This window comes from Staurois parvus, unplaced genomic scaffold, assembly GCF_062004578.1.
Source record: "Staurois parvus isolate SC_StPar_1 unplaced genomic scaffold, SC_StPar_1.0 ptg000090l, whole genome shotgun sequence".
Lineage (NCBI taxonomy): Eukaryota > Metazoa > Chordata > Amphibia > Anura > Ranidae > Staurois > Staurois parvus.
The window spans coordinates 18,913,956-18,933,720 of NW_028317886.1; the positions used below are offsets into that span (position 1 = coordinate 18,913,956).

Below are 19,765 nucleotides of genomic sequence, written 5' to 3' on the forward strand. Positions count from 1 at the left end.
TGGCCCCCAAAAATTCTTTATACATACATTGCCTGGAGAAAGCTTGAATTCCCATGTGGTTTCACTTGTGGAAATGGGATTTGTATGCTTTGGCAATTGCAATACTCAATAATATACAGGGATACAGGCAATGTTCTTCTTCTTCTTTTTTTTTTTTTATTGACAAATGAGGCTTTGCAGTGCACTAACAACCAGTCAGATTTCTCATTTTACCAAATTGGGCTGAAATCTCATTGCGTGCTGTAAGCTACTGTGTTTTCTAGTCACCTCACTTTGGCATTTTTATTAAAAAACTGGGTTGTGTTTCATGTAGTTCACTCGCATCAGAATATAGCATCTATGATTGTCAGCCATTTGTTATGCTGGCCGCACACTGCTCAAATTCATGCTGGCTCAGTCGAAATTCAAGCAATGTTTGACCCTGCCAGTGCTGCTGTGTTCAAAAAAGGTTGATTGTTAAATCAACTTTGTCAAAGGAGCCAGGCATAAAATTGTCAGCCAAATAGCACCTGTATCCAATCAGATGCAGGCACTGTTTGGTACCTGTTGAATTTCTTTCATTTAGCCCCACAGGCTGAAAGACAGAAAATTGTACGTGTATGGCCTGGTTTAGGCAAATGCCAGGTAAACTGATCTTCAGAGGACAAATGTCAAAATATACATATGTGTGGAATGAACTGCATGCCCTCAATAAACGGCATAGATTTTTTAATGTATTTTTTATTTATTTCAGGTACTTGTAGAGCGCCGTCAATTTACGCAGCTCTTTACATATATATATTATACATTCACATTAGTCCCTAACCCTCAAGGGCCGTACAATCTAAGGTCCCTAACTTACATTCATCCATACACATACTAGGGCCAATTTAGACAGGATCTAATTAACCTACCAGCATGTCTTTGGAGTGTGGGAGGAAACCGGAGTACCCGGAGGAAACCCACACAGGCACGGGGAGAACATGCAAACTCCAGGCAGGTGGTGCTGTGGTTGTGATTCGAACCAACGACCATAGTACTGCCAGGAGGAAGTGCTAACCATTTAGCCACTGTGCTGCCCATAGATTTGCACTGACAGAGAAGAACGCTGGAGTATCTGCTAGAAATGTTGGCAAAGCCCAGTTTCCATCTAGAATACTAGAGTTCTCTATTTCCAACAATGTTTCCCCATATGCCCTGGTATCTTAAACCTTAAAATATCACACATTTTAGAGCATCAATATGTCTTGTGTGGCAGGTTTGTGGTAATCGCTGTAGCCATTTGTTTTTACAGCTTGCATTCCATTGTTTGTCTTGTTTGTAATTTTCACTATCTTATTACAAGTTGTGTAAATACTCTCACATACTGCGGTGACCCAATAGCAATTGTTCATAATCAGTTGACACAAAGCATTGTGCATTTTACTTTATAAAATAACCCTTTACGTATGGTAGCTCAAAGTATGTTTTAAATTTTAATAGGCAAATCTGCATGTATGTAATATTTTAAATTTAGTTTTTTATCTTGCAGCTTCCAGAACTACTGCACAAAGTGAACAGCAAAGAGATAGGAGGTAATGCTGTCAATCATGTCCTTTTTTCTTTTTTTGTTGTTTACATGCTGTGGCACAAATGCACATAAACTCTGAGCTAAATGGTAAATCATGTGGATGCAGTTCAATAAATAAAGCACACAGACTGGTCAAGAGTTTCTGTTGTTTAGCGAAATATAAGAATGTGGAGCAAGTGTGTTTTAAATTACTTTAACTGTAGAATGATTATTAGTGCCAGTCATGGCAGTTGTAGCATCGCAAACACCGTTCACCTCCTGGGACTGTCACACATTAAAGTCTCTAAAGTTTACAGAGAATGATGTGAAAAACATCCAGTGAGCAGCAGTTTTGTGGTGAAAAACACCTCATTAATAGGTCAGAAGGGAATGGGCAAACTTGTTCAGGCTGGTAGGAAACCCACAACTGCTGAAATAACTCCTCTAAACTACAGTGGTGTGCAAAAGGGCATCTCATCATGTCACACATTGAAGAGGATGAATTATAGTAACAGAAAACCATGACAGATTCAACTTTTGTCAGCTAAGCATAGGAAATTCAACTCGGCATCAGAAAACTGAAGAACACATGCACCACCTTGTTGAAGCCATGGAGTGAACAATTCAGGCAATTCTGAAGATAAGGGGAGATGTTGACCCTACCCATTAGATAGGTGTATCTAACAAAAGGGCCATCAAAAAACTGCATAGCTTACTTGGAGCATACTGAAAATATTGCATTATACATACTGTATATCTGTAGCTATGAAAAGCATAAATGTTATACATTTTCTGTCAAATAACACTTTTTTCTTTCTCGACCATTGAGGAAAACAGGAATTCTTAAAATTTTGGTTTAAGCTGCAGCCTTAAGAAAAATTGGACACTGGAAAAAAAATGTAGGCCAGCCCAGGATAACACTTTCTACTAGCAGCATATCTCCTGCATGAGCACACGGCATCTCTGTGGACAAGGGCATCTCTGAGCTTATGATTACTATGATGCTCAAGGTTGGGAAAGCTACTTCCCACAAGGTTTATCATCAGACGTGGAAGGCTGACTAAAATGGTATCAGTCTATGGACTTTAACCCAGGAATCTTCTCCATGGGATGAATCCTCTCCTCTCTGTCTCTCAGAACTAACAAAGTTCAGATTCTGCCCTTTCCATTCTGTTTCAGGTTTTTTTTTACTTCTCACTCTTTTTTGTGCAGGGGGCTTGTGTGTAGCCCGCCTCTCTGTTCCCCAACGACAAGTGGAATTTGAATCTGGTTCTTTCTTTGTGCCTCAGAAACCACCATTTAAACCCATTAGAGACATTCCTTTCTACCCTCACCCAGAAGGTGGTTTTCCTTGTAACCATCACCTCAACGAGGTAAATTTGTGAACTGACAGCCTCATCAACCTTTGTGGTCCTACATAGGGACAAGGTGGTGTTGAGACCCAAGACTGAAGACAGGAAATTCCTTTCCTGCTAAGGGTGGATTTCTGTCTTCCACCTCAAGACACGATATTGTTCTCCAGAACATTTGCAGTATCTGGCTCTAGTTCACTAAAAGGAAAATTTCCCCCATTGTCTGTATGTATGGACTGCATGAGTCTGTGTCTCAGCCAAAAGCACCCATGGCTCCTCATTCCACAATTTTTAGATGGCTGAAACAGACCATTTATCAGGCTAGTGGTCTCAAATATTAGGTTTGCCTCTTTCCTGTTAAGACTTACTATATACTATTATATATGAGAGGCAACTGTTTCCCAAATTTGGAAAGCTGACGCCTGGACGTCTGTTCGCACGTTCTCCAAATTCTACCAGACAGGCATTTAAGTCTCATATGATGATATGATGCCAGCTTTGAGCTTAATGTCCTTCAGGTGGCTCTTTGAGCTGCAGGCAGTCCCTAGTTTTCTGTTACCTTGAGCCTGTTTGCTGTATTATCCACTCCTTGGTTGGAGTGCTTTGAGATGTTTTGAAGGTTTAAGACTTCCAGTGTCCCTCAGTGGATGAGAAAAAAATAGAAATTTTTTTTATGGTGACAACAAAATTCTTAAGAATCCATTCATCCATTGTACCACCCCTCTTTGCTTATGGCCATGCTCTCAGTACTGCTTTGCTACAAAACTGAGGCCAACTGATAGTTTGAAGGGTTTTCCTGGCCTGGACTACAGTTTGCTTGTGTCCACTTCCCCTGTAAGTGACAATATAAGGTTTAAGACTGTCCCTCAAGAGTCCTTCCAAGAAATGGATTTTACGATGAGTACAAAAATCCAAGTTTTCCAAGCTACAAAAAAAACTTCCGCTTGGATAGTCTAGGCCAGGGGTGTCAAACTGGTGGCCCTCCAGCTGTTTCTAAACTACAAGTCCCATGAGGCATTGCAAGGCTGACAGTTACAAGCATGGCTCCCAAAGGCAGAGGCATGATGGGACTTGGTGTTCCGCAACAGCTGGAGGGCCGCCAGTTTGACATCCCTGGTCTAGGCAATCTGAGCGGAAGTATAGTGGGTACCTCTCAGAAATAGGTACCCACTTGCTAGAAACAAAAAACTCCAAAAGTGAGAGGGGGAGGAAGAGAAAAAACAGAGGTTTCACTTTAATACCAAAAATATGAAGGTTACCAGAGTGTACCACAACTTTCAAATCCTTGACACTATGGCAATAGTGCCTTCAAAAAATTTGGGACATCTGGTGCATGTAGGGAGCATGTTGACACCCTCCCTTGTCCCACAATGCAACACTCAGTGCCTGAGCAGCTTATTGGTTGGCCCAGGACTATGCAAATCAAGAGGAAACAAGTGGGCTCTAGCAGTGCTGTGGGAGGTATCTTATTCACAGGACACATACATTTACTTACCTTAAGATTCTTTCTATGTATCTCAGGCACTTTATGTTGCCTTGCTTTCATCCTAGGCTCACCCTGATATAATTCCTATGACTATAGGTTTATTTTAAGGAAGAAAATGCAATGTTTAAAGATATCAAAAAATTAATACTGTTCTGTTCAATCCTGTTTTGGTGTTATGTTTGCCACTTATATTCTGTGTTTCTCACATTTTTATGACAAATTTATGCTATTTTACCTGTATAGACAGAATTAGTGTTTTGTATATTTGTTTCAATGAATCCTGCTATTGAAGCAAGCTACTTATGTCTGTACAATATCCCTGTAGAGTTCTTACACTGACCCTTTTTTTTTTTTTGCCAGTTCTGGATACTAGGCAGTGCACTATAGTCTTTAAGGAATAGGGTGTTTATCTGACTGCTGCAGTCCATTATGAATTACCAACAACTTATTAGTAGCAATGTGGGCTCCTGTGGTTGCATAGAGCATACAGACCTAGCTATACAGGGCTTAGTTGTGGCCTAGTTATGACACACAGATAACCAATTTCACACTTGGAGAAGTCAACCATATTCAGGTTTATAGAACATTTTGCCATTTAAATTTTATTGCTGAAGATCCTTATTAAAGGTCTTGTCCTTTAAAATGTTTCTAATCAGGTTCAGGTACCTTTTTAAAAACACAAACCTAGTTTTTGCGTATTTAATATGTTAATCGACATTCACTAATGCCTCACATGCTTCCTCCTAAATGATCTATATTAGCCTTTCATACATAAATTATTCAGTAAAGCATTGATTTTCTTCTTTTATAAAAAAAAATCTGTTATTTATCCTTTACTTGTTATATACTGTATATCCTTTAGGGATGAGCAAAATTACTTATTAGTAAACTAATAAAGCAAACCTTTAATTGTAGATCTAAAAGGTTTTACTAATATACTGTATTTGCAAACAAAGATGATCTGTGTGAAGTAAACTGTACTGGCTGATCGGAAATAATTGGGTTATTTGGAACTATGGCAATAACTCACAACCACTACCAGCTAGATAAATGTATTTTACGTATTGTCAAACTACATTGTTATACAGAGCCTTACTTCTGTATGCTCTTACTGTAGACGTCCTGAGATCACAATTGTTGCTGCTGAGCCTATTGGTCCTGGATCCTGGTTTCATGGTGGTCCAACAGGGGGGCTAGGGTTTCCTCCTCCACCCCCACCGCAGTGGAGGCCCAGTGATTCCCATCATCCAGAGGTCAGTAGTAGTTAATATTTTTTCTGTTTCATAATATTTTTTTTTTATACATCGGATTTATTGACAAAAGATAAAAATCCAGAACATGAATGAACTTGTAAGGTGTTAAAAAAAAAAATCAAATTGCAGTATTGTTGACATATTACCTAAAAGTACGTTAGTATTTTACAATGCACATTTCAATTGGTAGTCTTTGCGGTAATGTCTCTATTGTGCATTAGACAAAGTTCCCCAGTGAATTACTTTTCAGAATGTGGCTAAACTGCCGCTATCAGGCATTCAGGAGGCTATCGTGGTGCCTCCTGAATGCCTGCTTTATTTCCCAAAGGCCAATTTTCAGTTGGACTAATGTGCCGCAACTACAAACCAAGTGTTTGGTTAACGGTTTTGGTTTGCTCCTATTGACTTCAGTGGTTGGGTTTGCCAGACAGAGTGCCACCTGTCAACTCAACACAACATATTAGTCATGACACAAAGCTTTGGGTGGCCGGTAAAACCCAATCACACCAACCCACTCCACTCTATGGACAGCCCTTCGACACAAGTCCATTTACACCCACTGGCCCATAGAGGTAAATGAACTGTCCAATTGGGTCCACCTGAAAAGTTGACAGGTGGACCTGATCAGACCCTTCGTGTGAAAAATGCCTCAAGGTTTGGATATATTCAATACTGAAAAATTATAAGTGCGTTATTACTTTAGTTACTATATTTGCATCAGTGCAAAGGAGCCCTGTGAAGCTATGCTTTTCTCTGCCTACATTGTAACAATTGCTTTCTTATCTGTGATGCAGCCTCCATCCTATGAGCAGGTCATAAAAGAAATCAACCAAGTCCAAGTTACCACACCCAGTGCTAATGTTGAGCCCAGGCGGACAACAACGTGTGCTACACAGACAGACTTTCCTTTGGAAGATGATCGCCCTGGGCCCGGCAATAATGTAATTCATCAGCCTGTTCTCTGTGATCAAGCCACAATCACAGGTAGGTTTAAAATTCTTGTTGTACATGAATTAGCTGATAAACTTCTACATTGCACAGCAAATAATATATATTTATGAAAGAGGGTGCACTGACTTTTTTTCTTAAAGCTGTGTCATAGCTCTCTTCAAATTACTTGTGGTACACACATGTACAGTTAGAAACACATTTGTTTAAGAAGCATTTTTCTGACACTATATTCATTTACCATTAAAAGGTCACTAATCACAAAACAGGTTTCTCCCCTGAAATGACAGGGTGTGGTTGAAGCATGCATCAATTTTATGTGTGCTTCACTAGTGCAGGCTTCGTTTTCACATGAATAAAAGTTCAGGGTGGACAACCACATCCATATTTGAACCATAAAGTGGACTTTTCATTAAAATTTAAACTTCTCTTGAACCAGTAAGGCTATGTTAGGATTGCCAAATCATATTGTTATTGATGAAATAAGGTATATTTTTTGCCTGAATAGGCAGATAGGTAAGGTCACTTGGGCTGTGATTACTACCGGTCTCCCAGCCTTGGCAGATAATATGACATGTTTTCTCGCTACCAAGCATTACTGCGGAGTCCATTGTTTTCAGGCTTCCTTGTTATCCTTGACTATTGCAAATGTAACACAAGAACTTTTAATACATTACAGACTTCGCTGTTATTGCTTATATTATTGTAAAACCTTCCTCCAGTGCCTATATTTAGATATACTCTGCCGCACAGATCCCTGCTGCCATCTGCAGCAGTTGTAGCTTGATTATCAGTTTGCCCCAGCTCTGTGTCATGGGGATGGGGAACATACCATTCAATGTGTAATTGCCATTTATTTTGCAGGAGTAGCAGGAGGGATCTGAGTGGTGGTAAACGTAAATAAAGAAACTAGGACAGAGGTGCCTAGGACAGGGTGAGAGAGGGGTTTCAAAGGGGTTGTTTTCTGACAAATTACTTAAAGTTGAAAAATAATAAAGTACTTTAGAGACAGATGAAATACAGTATTTACAGTTGTGTTCAAAATAATAGCAGTCAGACATCACTAACCTGATCAATCACTGTTTTTGGTAGAAATGATATTTCTACATGACAAATAATTCTCTAGCAGGTGTAGTAGAGTAATAGAAATCCAACAGACCCAACAGTCATGACATGCATACTGCTGATTCTGTGTAATTGAATCACTAATTGAAAGGGGCATGTTCAAAATAATAGCAGTGTGGAGTTCTATTAGAGAGGTCATTCATTCTTTGAAAAACAGGTGGCAATGATTGCCCTTATTTAAGGAAGGAAGGCAGCAAATGTTGTACATGTTGGTTACAGTGCATTTCTCTCTGAAATTCTGAGGAAAATGGGTCTTCCAGACATTGTTCAGAAGAACAGCATACCTTGATTAAAAAGTTGATTGGAGAGGGGAAAACATATAAAGAAGTGCAGAAAATGATAGGCTGCTCAGCTAAAATGATCGCAAATGCTTTAAAATGGCAACCAAAACCTGAAAGACGTGGAAGAAAGCGAAAAACTACCATTCGAATGGATAGAAGAATAGCCAAAATGGCAAGGACTCAGCCAACAATCAGCTCCAGGAAGATCAAAGAAGGTGTAAAGTTACCTGTGAGTACTGTTCCAATTAGAAGACGCCTATGTGAAGCCAAGCTATCTGCAAGAAGCCCCCGCAAAGTCCCACTGCTGGAAAAAAAGACATGGGCTGAAGAGGTTACAATTTGCCAAAGAGCACATTGACTGGCCTACAGAGAAATGGCGCAACATTTTGTGGACTGATGAAAGTAAGATTGTTCTTTTTGGGTCTAGTGGGCAGAGACCGTTTGTCAGACAACCCCCAAACACTGAATTCAAGCCACAGTACACTGTGAAGACAGTGAAGCATGGTTGCGCAAGCATCATGATATGGGGATGTTTCTCATACTACGGTGTTGGGCCTATTTATCGCATACCAGGGATCATGGATCAGTTTGAATACATCAGAATACTTGAAGAGGTCATGCTGCCTTATGCTGAAGAGGAAATGCCCTTGAAATGGGTGTTCCAACAAGACAACGACCCAAACACACCAGTAAACGTCCAACATCTTGGTTCCAGACCAACAAGATTGACGTTATGGAGTGGCCAGCCCAATCCCCGGATCTTAATCCAATAGAAAACTTGTGGGGTGACATGAAAAATGCAGTTTCTGAGGCAAAACCAAGAAATAGAGAAGAACTGTGGAATGTAGTCCAATCATCCTGGGCTGGAATACCTGTTCACAGGTGCCAGAAGTTGGTTGACTCCATGCAACAGAGATATACAGCAGTTCTCAGAAACAGTGCTTATACAACTAAATATTAATTGATTAAAAGGAAAGCAAAATCTTCAAACATTTTTCAGTTTATATAGTGAATATTTGAGTTTGTAAAGAAGAATACCAACACTGCTATTTTTTTGAACAGTCTAATATTCACTTTTCTTAAATTTTTTTAGAGGAACAACACAAATTTGATATATTTTTCTTCATGTTTTGATTTGGAATAGAATGTGTAGTGTTCCCAATGCATTTGTGTATCTGGAAATAAAAACTATTAGAAGGATTTTGAGCTTTATTCACTTTTTTCAACACACTGCTATTATTTTTAACACAACTGTATAAAGGAGTTGTTTTACTTGCCATTTGTATTTCTGTCCATCCGGTTCTGAGATTTGCGCTTCTGTCACACAACATAGCCGTGTTTGGCAGGGCGAAAGACCTATCAATCAGATAAAAGTAAAGCGCTCCAGACGTCAAATGTGAAAGTAGATATAAGACCGCAAATACAATAATGCAAATAAAATTTTGTCCTAAATAAAGTCCCAAATGCTATACATGTGAAGTAGAAAGTGATTAAGTAGAAGTCTCATACACTGTCCAAGTTAAATCTTAAATCAATCTTGATCTGCCAGATGAAGATTGGCGGAGCTGGGCAGAGCTATACATGACATCATCGTGCACGCCGCTGCTCCAGCGGCGGTGCTGTTTTAATTCTTTTTGAAGCTAATGTTTTGGGAGTACCTGTACAGTGTAATAAACCTTTTAAGTTTAGATATTGGACCATGGCTTTTGTGGTTTGTTTCTCTCTGAGTGCCTGAGCCAGACCTGGGAGAGGACGTGCTGGAGTCCTGGAGATAGCTGCACAGTGGGAGCCAGACCTTTGCCTTGATTCTTATGAGGAGTGTTACCTGCTTATATAACGTCTTGTAATCTGAAGGTTAATGTATTTGGTAAGAAGCTACTTCTGGTGGTGGTGGATGCGCAGCGGTGAAGTTGCAGTGTATTTTTTATTTCATCCAATGATCTATGAACTTTGTGGGACTTGGTTTATATATTTATTTAATTAATTGCACAGAATCACTTTGTTGGTACTTGTTTTTCAGCAATTTGGTGTGGATGTTTTGAATCTCCAGTTTATTTATAAATTTACTTGGAATATTTTATTTTTTTTGATACGCACAAAGCACTTTTTTTTGACTTGCATAATAGCATTTTTATGTGATATTTACGATTTGTTTCACTTTAGCACTTCATTTATTTGTGTATGAATTGAGTAATTATTGCATTAGACCCCTTTTTTAGGCGTAGTATACATTTAAAGGGACAGCGCAGCTGTTATGTATATATTTAAAAGAGAAGTATGGGATCTTTTCTTTTTTCTAAATTATACTTAATACATAATGTCGGTTAAATGGTGTTGACCATCAGACTGCGGACATCTAGCGTTAGAAAAAACCATTATAGAGGAAATTTCTAGATTAAGGTTACTATTGCAGCAACATCTGGTTTTTTTTTTTTTTTAATTTGATTTTTAAAGAGTCACACATGCAGTAATGCATCCTTGTCATAGTCACTTTGGCACCTAAGGGGTTAATCCTCAGTATAGTGTATAAAACCTGGTTGATTCTGCCAGCTGCCTTCCTTCACTGTTCCCAATTCAGTTGCCGATTCCACAGAGCAGCATTGTCAAACAATGAGCCTACCCTGTACAGTGCACCTGAGAGGAGGTCAGTGACAGCCAGGCCACAGTCTAAAGGGGGGAGTGAATACACTAAGATGTAAAGGTTCCTCCTTGTATCGATCACCCCCCTTACTCTAGTGTATTTATTTTGTGAAGGTGGTCCGTGGTCACCAGAGTCCACACATACATACAAATACCAGTTCCCAACATTCCACTTTTAATCAGTGTCCTCAGAGTTCCCCTTCACATCAGAGTTGGCAGGATTCCCCCTTACAGTGCAAAGGGAACTCTGTTTACCCTGATCTAAAGTGGGAACTCTGATGTAAAGAGGAACTTTGTGGACTGTGATGAAAGAGGGAACTCTGTTTGCTTTGATGTAAAGGGGAACTTCGTGGACTCTGATGTAAAGGGGAATTTTGTGGTAACTGAGGTAAAGGGGAGCTCTGTGCACTTGACTCATTTTTAAGGGGGGCGGGGGGAATCTGGTGACCAGAGCCCACCATTACTTTGGAGTTACACCAGAGTCTACTGCATTCCCCTTTACATCAGAATCCACCGTGTTCTCTTTTATGTCAGGGTCCACAGAGTTTCCCCTTGCACTATAAAAAGGGAACCCTGCAGACTCTGATATAAAGGGGAACTCTGTGTGTAGAACTCTGTGCTGGGTTATATTAAAATGTTACTAAACCCATTACACTGTATTCACTATATCTGGTCTCCCACAGTACACACAACATGGAAATGCAATTATTTTAGTAAATATAAACTGTTAAATACCTTTTCTCATCAGCAGTTAGAGCAGTCTTGTGACTTCAGCAGAGCACTGGTTAAAGCTTGTAGGAGGAGTTTTCTTTCTGTTCTAGGAGGATGTGAAAGTCCTGACCCTCTGCCTGGACAGTGCTGATTGGTCCTGTGCTGATCACATGCACGTTCCCAAGAAAAAAAAAACATCTCTAGCAATACACACCAAACTGAGCATGTGCATGTGAGTACGATTCAGTCTGTATCAGGTGGTCATTTCAACAAGAGGAGGGCAGAAAAGACAGGATCAAAAAGCAAAGGATTAACCCCTTAGGTTCCATGGTGAGTATGAGTATAACAAGCATGCTTTACTGCATATACAGACTGATTTTACTGTTGTGGGTTTAGTAACACTTTATTCTGACCCATTGTAAAAGGAGAAATTTTTTTGGCTTTTGTTATACCTTAACCAGATTGCTAATCACACTACTTATGTTTGTAGCTTAAATATTGATCTATATTGCACTGATTTGCACTGAAACTGGTCATTGTATGTACTTATTTATTACGGTTCAGCAAAAAGAATTGCGCCTGTCTGTAAATTCCATGTGTCAGTAAAAAAATTGTGCTGTTGTACATTTTTTGTGTCCTGTCAGTAAATTTCACTTTGGGAGGTTGGCGACACTGGTATATACAGATGATGAATGACAGACCACATCCACTCTTCCTCCATGCCCACTAACTAGCAAAAAATACAGTGGGTGGGATAGTGAAAGAGATTATCATTGATATGCAACTCCACCCACACCATGTTGTTGCTGAGTAATAACAAAGCTTGGATTTCAAATATATACCTGTATGATCATTTTATACAAGGATGCAATGTTAAATCTATATTTTCTTTTCTGTATCATTAGTCTTTTTTTCTGGGGGGGTTATGTGACCAGTACAGCACCAGTCAGCGCTGTCTAGACACAGATACATCAGAGAGGAATGAAAGCTCCTCCTATGATCTCTCCCAGCACTCTGTTCAGTATTAGATATGAATCACGTGATCACTGTCTACAGCTATGGCATACAGGTACCTAGCAGTTTAATTTTTTTAAATGAATTACACAAACATGAATACTTTGGCAGAACATATAAAGGTTTTTATGGGGTATGTGTATGGTGTCACTTTAATTAGGACTATTCATATTTTATTTGTTATTTTTAGCTGGAGTTCTGCTTTAAACTAAATATTTTGATATTCATGTTTGCACAATAATCATGAATATTGTTATTATTTTTAGTGCAAAGAACAGAAAGGCCAGAGAGACCCCGGCAGCCATTACCATTTGTGAAAAACAATGTGCAGGACAGTGGTCACCAGATAGCAATCAGTAACACTGCTGGGACCAGCACCCGACACGAAGAAACAAATGTCCCAAATATCATCAGATATCCAGTGCCAAGACCAAGGACAAAACCAAATCTTAAGCCTGTAGGAAATCATTTGAGTATCTTTCAAGGAAACAGTGAGTTCTTTCAGGTCACAGCTGAGGGAGAACTGCCATCCAGTCAATCTTGTCCAGGTTTTGATGATAACTTCCTAGAGGAATTATTTGAAATGAACAATATGAGCCATGAAAGAAGCCAAAACAGTATTACGGCACGAATTAAAGCCTTTGAGTCTCAAGGTGAAAGTACTGAACATCCTCGAAGACCAGAAATTGCTCCACGCTCCATCAACACTAGAAGTGGTGTTCCTGGTAAGCCTTCTGTAGCTCCCAAACCATTTTCTAATAGGACATCTGGAGAATGGGAACCAGGAAAGGACAATAAACCAAAATGCACACCAAGAGAAGGACTAGTCCCAACCATTCTATCAGATTCTGGTGGTGTGACCAAACCAGAGCTGCCAAAGAAACCAAAGTCAAGTGTTGTAAAAAGCAGCAGTGGTGACATCCCTGATGTACTCCTTGGAACTTCTTTGTCTGGAATTAACAGTAAAGAGTCTGACAGGACAATCCCAGTTCCTGCTCCAAGGCCTATGCTACCGAAAAAAACCTTGCAGACTGATAACTCAGTACCGGTAGGAGCCAAACCATTGATTCCTGCTCCGAAATTCTCTATAGCGACTCAAGCCAAAGCATTTAATGCAGTGGAAACTCCTGCAACCCGAACACCTGCGCAATTCACACAAAGCAAGTCAGTGGGTGAATTAGATCTGATCAGCTTTGATGACGATGCTTTACCTCCTGTGTTACCAAGTCCAGATGTTAATAATGATTCCAAAGCAAATTCTGGTAAGAGCTGATACACATGTTTACTATGTTTCTTTCATTACTCTGTTTTTAACTTTTTCTTTCTCTAGACAGTTTAAAAGCAGTTATGTGTCTGTGTCTTTACTGTTGGCTATTTATTTTTAACAACTCTTAAATTCTGGCAAACTCAGGGAATTGCTAAACATTGCAACATTTGATTTCCAAAAGAATGCATTTTATTTTTTCAGATCCATTCCAGCTGTTTTCCAAGGATGAGACTGAGAAGGAACAGCCAGGTCCTCCTGTTATATTAAGAAAGCCTACAGTCATCAGGATCTCCGGCAAACTAGGCAAATGTAAGCAACGCAAACATAACCTAGCACAAGCATTTCTTTTTCACTATGGATTTTGTTTATTAGCTTCTAAAAGAGAGCTTGGTTGCACACAGTAACCTGTTTCTCTCACTTTGAAACCTTTTCTGAAGAATAACCTGTTTCATGAAATTCGCTGCTTGACAAGTCACACAGTTCTTACTTTATAATCCACGAAGAAGGCCCAGAGTTTCAAGACATAAACTATAGGTAAAACAGAAATATGACAAGGCAGGATCTAATGAAAAGGTTAAAGGAAATATATGGAACCTGAGATTCATAAAGTCTACAGATCTGTATGCAGTCAGGAGTTGCTGTGTTTGTTCTTGATAGAATTGTACTTTCAGCTGTAAATACGCTACCTGTCTGACAAAGGACTGTGTGGACAGGTGTAACTGGAGAAATACATCATGGGTCCCTTCTGTTTGGTTTCCTGTTATAGATAGAAGACCTCAAGAAACACGCTGCTTGCAGTAATGGATAGAAGATTGCTGGCTTGCAAACATACTAGGGTATCTATTAAAGCCCACATCCAGGAAATCTGAAAATTCCCCCTGCTGTGGAGCTGTGCCCATCCTGCAAGGATTACCTGCTTGTTTAATCTAGGGGAGAGGAGAAGCGCTTTAACTTACCTGATCTTCCTCTCCCCTGGCAGATGGTGCTCCCCCACACTCCAGAGGTGGACTATTCCCCTTGCATACTCACGTTCAGTGTAGGGTTATGGACCCTGCATTGGTCTTGATGATGTCAGGACTTTAGACCAGTGAAGCATGGAAAGAAGATGCTGCAGGGACCTGTCTAGCAGCACAGAGGATCAGGTAAGTAGATATTTTTTTTTTTTTTTATGTACCCCAAACGTAAATGAGCAGTCAGGCCTTGCAAAGGATTCAAGGGATAATATTTAAGTTTCTTGGATCTGGGCTTTAGCTCTTTTTAATTCAACACCGCAAGTACGTCATTTTGGGGTGGGCCAAGTGGTACAACCAATGTAAAATTTACGTATTGAGAGCATTTTCTATTTGAAATGATATTATTCTTTGAGAGTGGGGTAAGGCTGACAGGGAAAGCGTGCAGTGTAGAACAGTAATCCTGTCTTGGCTTAGTGCTTTGTCTTCGTGGTACTTTGGTGTTTTCTGGTATAATTTACTAAAACAGGAACAGACAGAATCTAGCAGCTATGCATGACAATCAAGCAGCTTACAACTTCAGCTTTTTAATTAAACTTTAAAATTGAAAGCTAGAAGCTGATTGGTTGTTATGTACAACTGTAGTTCTGCATCTACAGATTCTGTCTGTTTCAGACATAGTAAATGTCTCTCTTTGTGTATCTATTTATGTTAATAACATTTAGTTAATTTTATTAATCTAGTACAATATATTAGTATTTTCTTGGAAATGTTCAGTCAGGTTACTTGCCAGTATAGCTTAAAGTCGGCCATACATGGATCAAAATTCAGCCAGTCCACAGGGAGTGGCCAAATTTCAGTAAATGTATGGGCACCCTGTTTGATTAATGCAATTCAGTCAGCCCCACTGGCTTTAGCAGGCAGCACTGATCAGTGTGTTTTGATGGCGAGGAAGTCTCCCCGCTGTCAGAAATCGCTCCCACTGAGCTACTGTGTTCTATGTCCACATCAAATGTGTGGATAGAGAAATCGGGTCTTTTTTTTTTTTTTTTTTTACACATTCAACCCACTGGTTTAACTGAAAAAACGGTATAATGTATGGGCCGCTTCACAATCTGTGGGGGTATTCAAGGTGATCATCTACATGGTTATACCCATGCAGCCTATATAGATGACTATAGATAGTCATGGCTAAGGCTAGGTTCACATCTGTGCGGCTCTGCAAGCCACGGTTTGCCTGGGAATGGTAGCCGATTCATTTGAATGGGCTGCCATGCCTCCTGAAATGCAAGGAAAAGGTCCTTGCAGCATTTTAGAAATTACAGCCCGCACGGGAACCTCAAGCGCAGTGCACTTCCCAGTGCAGGAGCGATTTCCAGTGCACGTGGCGTGACATTGGCATTAATGAGACACGTACACAGCGCCTGCATTTTTCTGTGTGTGTGGTAGCAGGAACAGGTGCGTTCCCGCAGCGGTACTCGCCCACACAAATGTGAACCTAGCCTAGATCCAAATTCAGCCAAAACATTTATTTAGTTTTAGTGTTGGGAATGGTTAGAACTTCGGACAATGTTTTTAGTTATGTCTGGGCCTTTCCATTTTTCTGTGCATTTACTCATACATCAGGGCCTCTGGTGTTTTTCAGGAATAATATCAATTCAGTATAATTCTTTATATTCCATGTAATCATTTGGATATACAGTTGTGCTCAAAAGTTTGCATATCCTTGGAGAATTGGTAATACAGGTGTACCTCAGTTTACAAATGCCTCGGTTTATGTAATTTTCGGTTTACGAATGAAAATCCATTGACAATAATGCCTAGGTTTATGAATTTTGTTCACAATACGAAGTGTATGTCGATGCCAATTTTTAAATGCAATTGCCGGCTTTTTTTTTCTTCACTATAGCTCACAGAATTAGCTGTCGCTTTCCCCGGAGCTTTTGTTTCTTTCATCTCGGGAAACAAACTAAAAGGAAAAAAGGAAACATGGTTTCTTTTAACTCAGGGAAATAAACTAAAAGGAAACTTTCTTTCTTTTAGCTGGGGGGAAAGTGACAGCTGATTCTCTGAGCTATAGTGAAGAAAACAAAAAGCTGGTAATTACATTTAAAAACCGGCACTGACCTATAGTGACAGCAACTTTTTTTTACTTTTTTATGACCTCCGGAACAGATTAATTGGTTTTCAGTGCATTCCTATGGGAAACCGCGTTTTGGTTTACAAATTTTATTTTTTGCAATACGATACGTCCCAGAGAACGCATTCAATTCATAAACCAAGGTATATAATACCTGTATATAATATGTACCAATTATTTATTTATTTTTTAAACATGAGTGAGTAGGCAAAACACATTTCTTTTATTTCTTATGGTATTCATATTCAACGGTGGGTCATAACAGAATGGCACTATCATTAAAAAACATGGCAACAAGTACACAAATGAAATGACCTGTTCAAAAGTCTGCATAACACTAGTTCTTAATACTGTGTATTGCCCTCTTCAGCATCAATGACAGCGTGCAGTCTTTTGTAATACTGCTGTGACTCCATAAATTCTTGCAGGTGGTATAGCGGCCCATTTGTCTTGACAGAATGCCTCCAGGTCTTGCACAGTGTTTGGTCGTCTTGCTTGAACCACACTCTTGATATGTCCCCAGAGCGGCTCAATGATATTAACCACTTGCCATCCTGAGGATTTACCCCACTTCCTGACCAGGCCTCTTTTTGCTATTCGGCGCTGCACTATTTCAGCTGGTAATTGCGCAGTCATGCAATGCTGTACCCAAACGAAATGTACGTCACACAAATAGAGCTTTCTTTTGGTGGTATTTGATCACCTGTGCGCTATATATTTGTTGCGCTATAAACAAATAAAGACCAAAATTTTTTTAAAAAACAATATTTTTTGCTTTCAGCTATAAAAAAATATATATTAAACTCAAAGTTAGTCATAAATTTAGGCCAAAATGTATTCTGCTACATGTTTTTGGTGAAAAAAATCCCAATAAGTGTATTTTGATTGCTTTGTGTGAAAGTTATAGTGTTTACAAACTATGGTATAGATACTGCAATTTACGCCATTTTTTGTTTGCTATATAGCACTGCACTAGTTTAACTGACAATTGTGCAGTCATGCAGTGCTGTGCATAAATGAAATATATGTCCTTTTTTTTTTGCACAAATAGAGTTTTCTTTTGGTGGTATTTGATCACCTGTGCGCTTTTTATTTTTTGCGCTATAAACAAAAAAATTCCGAAAAGTTTGAAAAAAACCCCGATATTTTCTCATTTTTTTGTCATAAAAAATATCCAAAAAACTCAAATGTCGGGCATAAATTTAGGCGAAAATGTATTCTGCTACATGTAAAAAAAATTTGGTAAAACAAAATCCCAATAAGTGTATATTGATTAATATACAGTGACTAGAAAGATTCACATAAACAGCGCTCTGTCATGCTAGATTAAACTTGAAAAAAAAAATCGTAAATAAACCAATTATAAGGAAATAATATAGAAACTTCTACCAAAGTGAAAAAACTGTGAAAAAGTTCAGTACATTTCAGTGATGTGATATCTCTTTAAGGTAGCTCGATCCACCATCAATGTGATCCTGTAGTGATTATCACCCCATTGAATTAAACACTCCCTAGAAGCTGATGAATAACCAGCAGTGGAAAAATCAGTAGAAAACAACCTCCTTGATGCTGAATGGTTGCAAAAGCGACAGTAGGATAATCAGCCAGCAGCCCAAAAAACAACCTTCAATCAATTAATTAATGATCACTCCTGCTCCGATCTCCTCATCATCCAGATTAAATTATATCAATTCCACTCCCACACGCTGGTTCCTATGGATTCCCGCAGCTGCGGTCACGTGATCGCACCATGTGGTCCTGGCGTGCGTGCTGACATCACAGATGGTCACGCACTGACACATTTCATTATTCCGACTTCCCCTGAGGGTGTGCAGCTGTGGGAATCCATAGGAACCAGTATGTGGGAGTGGAATTGTTATCACAGGGAATGCAAATATCCACTATAACTTCAATGGGCATTGTCATATATTCTTTTTCTTTAAATCTGGGGTCTTTCAGACTCTAGATATCTCCTCTGCCCTTACATTATCTAATCTCACCAAGATCGGTGTGATCAGATGCTTTCCCAATTTACAAATGGCGCGGTTTATATCCTGGGAAACTGAAGTGATGAAATGCTCGTAGCTTCTGATTTCTTAGACTATAGAGGTGATTGGCACCATTTTGGTCTCCAATCAGCTCTATGGTCAGCTGGCAACACCGGCTGTACTCTCAGGTTTCCCCGATGGCACATACTGCCCAAGAATGCCGTGGAAGGCAGCGGGGGAGGGGGGGGCATCTTCTCCTGCTTGTAAAAGCAATCCTGCAGCTAATTAGCCACTAGGATTGCTTTTACTAGAAAGCTGATCGCTGGCTGAAAAAAACGATACCAGGATGATGGTATAACCACTCAAAGTCCAGTTATGTACCAGTAAGTCGCTGGTCCTTCTTTGGTGTATATGCTGTGTTCTTTTTTTTATGTGGGCTGAATGAAAAAAAGAGAAGAAATCTCTGCCAGAAAAAGTGTGTGGTATGCCCACCATTAGAATATGCCACCCTGCATCCACCCACTTCTTATGTGCCAAAAAATATTATAAAATATATATGCCGAAGCATAGGGGCCATCCACCCACTGGCCACCCCAGGTCCCCATGCTTTGGCATATATGCTCTTTTTTTAACTGCGGATGAAAAATCTCATCCAACAGCACTGCACACACCTAGTTTTGTATATTCTGAGAGCAAGACCCTGTTGCTGTCAGAATAAATAACTCGGTGCTGCAGCTGAATGACATCCTCATTTCTAAAGCAGGCTTTTTCCCCCTTTATAAGACTGGTATTTACAGTCATGGCCGAAATTGTTGGCACCCTTGATATTTTTCCTGAAAATCAAGTATTTCACACAAAAAAGGTATTGCATTAACACATGTTTTGCTATACACATGTTTATTCCCTTTGTATGTATTGGAACAAATATAAAACAGAGGCAGAAAAGCAAATATGACATAATGTCACACAAAACCCCAAAAATGGGCTGGACAAAAGTATTGGCACCCTTAACTTAATATTTGGTTGCACACCCTTTGGAAAACATAACTGAAATCAGTCGCTTCCTATAACCATCAATAAGC

At 39.5% G+C, this 19,765-nt stretch overlaps 1 protein-coding gene across 1 annotated transcript in view; it reads left to right on the forward strand.

Moving 5' to 3' along the window:
• The window catches only part of SH3D19 (SH3 domain containing 19), a 129,906-nt gene that overhangs the window by 76,979 nt on the left and 33,162 nt on the right, over positions 1–19,765 (forward strand). Inside the window, exons 4-8 of the mRNA XM_089670463.1 lie at positions 1,511–1,553; positions 5,484–5,619; positions 6,414–6,603; positions 12,605–13,600; positions 13,807–13,914. Coding sequence (XP_089526589.1) covers positions 1,511–1,553; positions 5,484–5,619; positions 6,414–6,603; positions 12,605–13,600; positions 13,807–13,914 — 1,473 coding nt within the window. The remainder of the gene's footprint in view (positions 1–1,510; positions 1,554–5,483; positions 5,620–6,413; positions 6,604–12,604; positions 13,601–13,806; positions 13,915–19,765) is intronic.